At 38.2% G+C, this 8,284-nt stretch overlaps 1 protein-coding gene across 6 annotated transcripts in view; it reads left to right on the forward strand.

Moving 5' to 3' along the window:
• LOC140476211 (uncharacterized) overlaps positions 1-7,904 on the forward strand; it is a 108,431-nt gene extending 100,527 nt beyond the window's left edge. For all 6 annotated transcript variants that reach the window (XM_072568456.1, XM_072568457.1, XM_072568452.1 and 3 more), the window contains 2 exons: positions 2,164-2,383; positions 7,521-7,904. In XM_072568456.1, coding sequence (XP_072424557.1) covers positions 2,164-2,383; positions 7,521-7,725 — 425 coding nt within the window. In that variant the 3' untranslated portion in view covers positions 7,726-7,904. The remainder of the gene's footprint in view (positions 1-2,163; positions 2,384-7,520) is intronic.
• The last annotated feature ends 380 nt before the right edge of the window (positions 7,905-8,284 follow it).

The following is an 8,284-nucleotide window of genomic DNA, read 5'->3' on the forward strand; positions in this document are numbered from 1 at the left end:
TCAAAAATGTTCCTCTTATGGTAAAATTGGGAACCTGCACTAGGGAATAAAATCTGCAATTGACAGCTTACTTTCTATCATGAATTTAGAGCGGAAATGTGTTGCACCATGCTGGAGAAACATTTGGCTGAGCTTATTCGAACTTCACCACCAGTTGGATGATAACAATACAGCAAAATAACAAAACCCTAGTCATCCTGGTATTGTAATTAAGGAAGTAGTAGTCAATAACCTGAAATTGGAAGAGAAGGCAATTTCAAAAGTAATTTACAAAAAATGCAATATCCAGAATTTGAAATACAATGAATCCACATTTAAGTATGTGGTTGTTTGAAAATCATAATGTAAAGTGAATCCAGATTATTTCAGGAATCATTGCTTAAACTGGAGTTGGGTTCCTTCAGACATTTTCTTGCCTGGAAAAGCCAATTGCATACGGAGACAGCAGCTGTTACCTGCACTGTTATCTGCCACTAGTTGAAGCCTATGACTTCAGGGTGAGTTCAAAACAGAAGCCTGAAGAAGCTGAAACCAGGAGAAGCCCCAGTGGTGGCCACAGACCTGAAGGACTTTAAAGATATTTTTAAAAATGGTGTGGGAGTGGGAGCCGGAGTGGAAGTGTCTTAGAGTGAAAGCAGAGTCAAGACTGAGAACTAGGCAAGGAACATGTCCAGCAATGAGGGTAAGACAAGTAGTGAGCAAATTTGACCTCATGGCAATGAAGATAGGAACTGTAAAAGTAAGAATGGAGGAAGGATTGGGGAAAGAGCAATGTTGGGATTCAAGGTTAAGGTGGAAGTGCAGTGGAAACGGACTAGGCAGATCATAGAGTGGGAGGTCTGTGGCAAATAAATTTAAAGTGAAACTCATCATTGAATGGATATACTAAAGCCTAAATCACTTGAAGAAATTACTATTACATTACAAGTTTATAATTTCCCTCTAGTATTCATTTAACGTTGGTAATTGGTTTAGAGAATATTGTATTTTTCTTTCATAGTTTAGAACTATGTTTATGTATTCAGTGTTGATTGAATATTCTGTAAATTTGAAATAACAATGGAAAATGCTGCATGGATCATGTGAAAAGGAAAATAAAAATATTTTGCATTTATACAAAACTTTAATACATCTTAAGTTGTTCCAAATTTTAATATATTCAATACTACTTTTTAATGCACACACACTTTTGTAGACTCTGATAGACAACTTGCTAAACAATTTGGTTTTGAATATGTTGGTTGAGAGAACATTAAAATAACTCAAAATCTTGAAATCGTGACACAGGGTATTTTGAATTCACCTGAGTGAATTAACAGAATTTTGGCCTAAAATTCAAAACACACTTACTGCACTGAAGTGTCAGCTTAAATTTATCTCAGAAGCCAAGCAGATACAAAGATGATTTGCTAGAGGTATTCAAAATACTAATCATTTTTAAGAGTATTTCAGAAAAAACGTAAAAGGGTTAGTAACTAGAGGATTAAGATTTAAAATGATTGGCAAAAGAATATGAGATAATGTGAGGAAACATTTTTTTAACAGTGAATTTTAATCTGGAATGTGCTGTCTGAAAGGCTAGTGGAGGCAGATTTAATAGTAGTATACAAGGATACTTGATAAATGTTTAAAGAGAAAAATACTACGGTTCTTTGGGGAAAGGACATGCTAATGGAATTAATCAAAAAGTTTACCAGGGGCTGGTAAAGTCTCAATGAGCCACAAAATTGTCTTCTGTGTTGTAACATTTATTTAAATGTTCTGGATTTGTTGCATAACTCCAGTGTCTTCTGACTAGGAAGTAGGAGTGCTTTTAGCAGACAGTGTAGGGGAGACTATGGTGTTGTGGTAATGTCACTGGGCTATTAATCCAAAGACCCAGATTAATATTCTGGATACATGATTTAAAATCCCAGCTCAGGTTGATAGAATTTAAATTCACTTCATCAAATATCTGAAATTGAAAGCAAGTCTTGCTGTGTGCCCAATATTTTCTTACATATTCAGTCTGAAGAGTTATGGAATTGGTTGCGTCGACATTGTGTGCCCTTTTCCTTTGGATGGTGACTTTACAAGGTATATATAAGAGGAGCAAAGTTCTGAAGGAAAATTTTTTTTTCGAATGGATTCAGCCATTTATCATTTAAATTATGTACTTATCAGGGACTGGACCTCTTGCTGAGTATGTGAAGATTTTGCCATCAGATCTTGCAAGCTTGGATTTAATAAATACAAGACTCTCCAGTGTGGATGTGCAGCTTCTATCAGATTCATCTGGGAAAACCCTTAAACATCTCGGCTTGGTGATGTGCAGTGGTATGACTGAAATAATGCTAAAGCGGTTGCCACAACAGTTTCCTTTTCTGCAGAGCCTTGACCTCAGGTAAATTATATCTGTATAAATGTACATGTATAAATGGAAGATTGTGGATGATTCACAGCCTTTTCTTTTGGCTTGGCACACTGAGATGCCCAACTTTGCTGAATTTAATTTTGTTAGGACCACAGTCAGAATCTGGGATAATCTTGATCTAATGGCTGAATACTGTGCCAACATGATGTTTTTATCTGCTGAACCATTAGGAATATCCTGCCACGGCGACTGTTTTTAAAATCAGAATGGTTTTGTCAAATTGCAGATGTATCTTTTATTGCAATAGACAAGGCAAAGAGAAATCTCTAGGTGTCAACTTAAGTTTCTGTTTATTGAGGTAATTGGTCTTGGCAGTATCAAGATTTCTAGACATTGCTGGAGTTTTCTCTTTGCATTGCATTAGTTAAAGAGAGTTACAACTACTATTCAGGCAGTTTTAAGCATTAGCTGATATACTATCAATAATATTTAACTTTTGATCACAGGACAAACAAAGAAACTTAGAAAACAGTGATAATTTAAAAATTTTGTTTTCAGTGAAGATTGCCAAAGTACTGCAAGCTCTTGTGTGACACAAATAACATCATTTTCGTTTTCATTCTCTAAATCTTCATCTTTCAGATGTTTCATGAAGTATTGTTTAGACAAGCAATTATACCTGCTAGAGAAATTTTAAACCTTCAAAAATGGCACAATGGAGCAAGAGTTTTTGTGTATGCCAAATAGGCACCAAATTAGCAGTTTTCCCATTTTTGCCTGTCTTGCATTATAGATAAGAAGACCAAACTGTTGCATGTTCATTTAACATTTTCACAGTGTGCTGCATGCACTAAACACCTATTCCTCTGTAGTTCTTCGATTTAGTGAAGGAAAAAAAGTGAATCTAGATATTGCTATTAAGTAGATCCTGTTGAGGGATGTGGTTTGGTATCCTTGGATGTATTTCTGGAAGAACTGGACCCATAAATTGTCCTAAATTAGAAATGGTCATGACTTTTTAAAGAGAGACTTCCAATACTTCCTTTAATAACTGCTGGTTAGCCTGTGTGCCTGGACAAAATTGGAACAGCAGCTTTAATCGTTTGTCTTTGAAAGTTGCAGTCAGGATCCTGAAACTGTCATAGAATCTCAATAATGCATTTTGGACCATCCTCTATCTCATTTTGTTAGGGTTGCTTGATGCCTACTTAGAGGCCTATCTGAATGTTGATTTAGTCTTGACAGTTGGGTGCATAATGTCTACACCAGGGTTCAACTGTCAGCTGCCACGTTATCCCTTGAGAAATGTGCAAATAGTATTTCAAAATAACTCTTTTGCTTGAAAATTCAAATTATTGATAAGCATAATTTCATGCTAGAAATTAACTCAATACTGGTTGTAATTCTGAATGAGTATAAACCAAATTATCAATAATCCTGTAATTCTTTCAAAAACATAAATCCTTGAATTGTGTAGGTTTAATTTTGAACTATTGATCAAAACATCCTATGTGTTAATCTCAATAGTCAACAAATCAAATGTACTGAGATGTTGTTTTGAACATCAGAGTATTTAAATATGTGTAGTTATGCTTTGTTTTATATTGCCTTAGTAAATGCCTGTGAGAGGATACTGTCTTGCATCTTTGAGTCTTACGTTGACAGAAGAAATCAGTTTTGATCGATTGCAGGATTGGAGAGTTTTGAGAAGATTTGTAGCTCAGGTTGAGATTCTCGATGTAGGTTTGCTCACTGAGCTGCAAGGTTCGGTTTCAGATGTTTTGTCACCCTACTAAGTTCCATCATCAATGAGCCTCTGGAGACTCACTGATGTTATCTAGTATGGTAACGAAACATCTGAAACTAAACCTACATCCAGGATTGGAGAGTTTCTTTTGCAAAATTTTTATTGGTGCTTAATCTTCTGGGCAAAGCAAGAAACCAAAAAACACCTGGATAAAGGATTTGCAGAGTATACATCCATGATGCTCTAGGCATCATGGGTATGGCCAAGCTGGATGGGCCAGCTGGCTTATCTAGTATGTCATTAGGAATGAGGTCATAAGACACAGCAGAAATTAGGCTATTCAACCCATCGAGTATGCGCCACCATTCAATTGTGCCTAATAAGTTTCTCCCACTGTCTCCCCGTAGTCCTTGATTTCCTTGATCCTCAAGAAATCTATTTATGTTAGTCTTAAATATACTCAATGACCTGGTCTCCACAGCCTTCTGTGACAAGGAATTCCATAGATTCACCACTCTAGCTGAAGAAGTTTCTCCTTACCTCTTATCTTAAAAAGTCTTCCCTTTACTCTAAGGCTATGCACCTCAGGTCCTAGTCTCTCCTACGAATAGAAATAGCTTCCCAATATCTACTCTGTCCAGACTATTCAGTATTCTGTATGTTTCAGTTAGACCCCCCCCCCCATACTTCTAAACTCCTTCAAGTATAAACCCAGAGTCTCAGCTTTTCATTCCTAGGATCATTCTTGTGAACTTTCTCTGAACACACTCCAAGACCAGTAACATCCTTCCTGAAGTATGGGACTCAAAACTGCACACAATACTCCAAATGTGGCCTGACCAGGGCCTTATAGACCCTCAGAGGTACATTTCAGCTTTTATATTCAAGTCCTCTGAAATTAAATGCCATCATTGCATTTGCCTTCCTTTACTACTGGCTCAACCTGCACGTTTACCTTGAGAGAACCCTGGACTAGAACTCCCAAGTGTCTCTGCACTTCAGACTTCTAAATTTTCTCCCGATTTGGAAAATAGTCTATGCCTCCTTTCTTCCTAACAAAATGCATGACCTTGCACTTTCCTGTATTGTACTCCAGCTGTCACTTCGTTACCCACTCTCCTAACCTAGGTAGACAGGCAGGAGGCTGGAAGAAAACAGCAAGCCAGGCAGTATCATGAGGTGGAGGAGTTGACGTTTGGGGTTTAACCCTTTAGGACTGGGGGTGGGTGTAGGGGGAAACTGCAGATAAAGGGGGCGGCAGTGGTCAATCTAGTAGGTGGAAGGGAGCCACCTCCTGGATGTAGGTTTGCTTGCTTAGCTGGAAGGTTCATGATCAGACGTTTCATCACCATACTAGGTTACATCTTCAGTGAGCCTCCGGACGAAGCATTGCTGATGATTCCTGCTTTCAATTTATATGTTTGGGTTTCTTTGGGTTGGTGATGTTATTTCCTGTGTTGATGTAATTTCCTGTTCTTTTTCTCAGTGGGTGGTAAATCGTGTTTGTTAGTAGAGTTCTGATTGCAATGCCATGCTTCTATGGATTCTCGTGCATGTGTCTGTTTGACTTTTCCTAGGATGGATGTATTGCCCCAGTTGAAGTGGTGTCCTTCCTCACCTGTACGTAAGGATATTAGTAAGAGAGGGTCATGTCGTTTTGTGGCTAGCTGATGTTCGTTTATCCTGGTGGCTAGTTTTCTGCCTGTTTGTCCAATGTGGTGTTTGTTACAGTCGTTGCACAGTATTTTGTAAATGACATTAGTTTTGTTGTCTGTATAGTGTCTTTCAAGTTCATTAGTTGCTGTTTTAGTGTGTTGGTTGGTTTGTGGGCTACCATGATGCCAAGGGGTCTGAGTAGTCTGGCAGTCCAGACAAACCAACGGAACACACAGAATTTCCGATATCAGGGTTCTTAGCAGAAACAGTAATGTAGAGACTTGAACAAATAGCTCTGCCAACCATCCAACCCAAACTTTGGGTCTGCTACGTGGGTGACACCTTTGTCATCACTAAACGAAACAAATTTAGAGGAAACCTTCATGACCATCAATAATACCCTTACTGGCATAATATTCACTAAAGAGGACAACAACAACAAACTGCCATTCCTAGATGTCACAGTAGAGCAAACAGCCAATGGGGAACTTGAAACCAGCATCTACAGGAAAACAACACATACGGACCAAGTATTCAACTACAGAAGCAATCATCCTAACATCCACAAATGAAGTTGTATCAAAACATCACCAACCCAAAGAAAGCAGGAATCATCAGCAAGGCTTCATCTGCAGGCTCACTGATGTTGTTACCCAGTATGTTGGCAAAACGTCTGAACATGAACCTTCCAGCTCTGCGAGCAAAGCTACATCCAGAACCTCAACCTGAGCTACAAATTTTCTCAAATCCTGCACAGCCACCTACTGGATTCATTCCTCGCATTGACCAACCTCCCATTGCCTATCTTTACCTGTCCCCACTTCACTGCCGTGCTCCCACCACCCCCTTTATCTGTAGCTTTCCCTACACCCACATTCAGGCCTGAAGAAAGGTTACCGAAATGTTGACTTCTCCAGCCTTCTGCCTGTCTAGTTTGGATTCCAGTTTCTGCAGTTTTTTTTTGTGTTTCGCTCTCCTAACCTGTCCAAATCCATCTGCAGCCTCCCCACTTCCTCAATGCTACCTGTCCTTCTACTTATCTTTGTCTCATCTGCAAACATAGCCAGAATGCTCTCATTTCTTCATCTACGTCATTAATGTATAAAATGAAGACTTGTGGTCCCAAAACTGATTCTTACAGAACATCACTTACCATCAGCTGCCATCCTTTTATCCCCATTCTGTGCTTTCTGCCAGACAGCCAAGCATCTTGCCTCTGACACCTTGGGGCCCATATCTTACTCAGCACCCTCTTGTGCGGCACCTTGTCAAAGGCCTTCTTGAAGTCCAGGTAGATAACATACATTGGCTGTCCTTGATCTAATCTGTTTGTTATTTCCTCAAAGAACTCGAGCAGATTTGTCAGGCAATATCTCCCCTTGGTGAAACCATGCTAACTTTGCCCTGTTTTACCATACACTTTCAAGTATTCAGAAATCTCATCCTTCACAATGGATTCCAGGATCCACAACAGAGGTTAAGCTAATTGCTCCATAATTTTCTATCCTTCGCTTTACTCCCTTTTTAAACAGGGGTGTCACATTCGTGATTTTTCAGTCCTCTGGGATCATCCCTGGGAATTGGGAATTCATTTTACTAGTGATGTCATAGAATGGGAATTACTTGAATTATCAATTTGTTTTGGAAGTTCTTGACCAACTAGTTGCTTAACTTTATGAATAAAGGAAAATCTTTTGAGTTTTTAAAAATAGATTCCTGCAAGTTCTCACTAAACTGCATGATTTTGTTTTCCTCTCTTTTCAGTGGGTGTAGATTGTTGAAACCAGACATTTTGGTTGGCTTTGCAGAGTTGGCATTTCTAAAGGAAATTGTAATTTCAAACAATCCACATTTAACTGATGTAATACTGAAGCAGTTTCGAACTTTAACTGACAACAGAGTGCATGTCACACACAAGAACAAGAGAAATCGCGATAGATGCAATTGTTATTTTGTTTTTGGTCTGTGAGTGGATAAAGCAAAATGTTTCATGCGTGATTAAGATATAAGGTTGACTGCGAACTGAAGAAATGTGCTCATGACACAGATGGACTGGATTCACAACTATCATGTTAAACGTCTGGCAGGCGGAAATCCATGAAGTCAAATGACAAGCTTATTGATATGTGCATACCAAGCATTTTAATTTAAAATTGTCAATTGTCATAATAACAAAAGTCATTTGTACTTTAATAAAATTGAATAAATATTTTACCATTGTGTTTGTTTATTATTCTATATTACACGTGTATGACCACCAGGGGGATCTCTTGCACAAGTTTTACATCATTGTGATTTTAATCCTTGAAGAACTACACCTTTTAATATACCTTTCATTTATAGAGACATATTTTCAGGTTTCCAAAATTGTTTTCCGTCTTTGCCAGAGAATATTTGTTTGTCACAAGTAGGATTGATAAAGCTATATGGAAAAGTTTAGCAAAATCTTCAGACCTATTTTTTTTAAGAAAGAAGATAATAATGTTCTTCTGAAAGAGACTTGTTTCTGTTGAATACAAGATGGCCAT

Source organism: Chiloscyllium punctatum, chromosome 4 (genome assembly GCF_047496795.1).
Source record: "Chiloscyllium punctatum isolate Juve2018m chromosome 4, sChiPun1.3, whole genome shotgun sequence".
In the NCBI taxonomy this organism is placed as follows: Eukaryota; Metazoa; Chordata; class Chondrichthyes; order Orectolobiformes; family Hemiscylliidae; genus Chiloscyllium; species Chiloscyllium punctatum.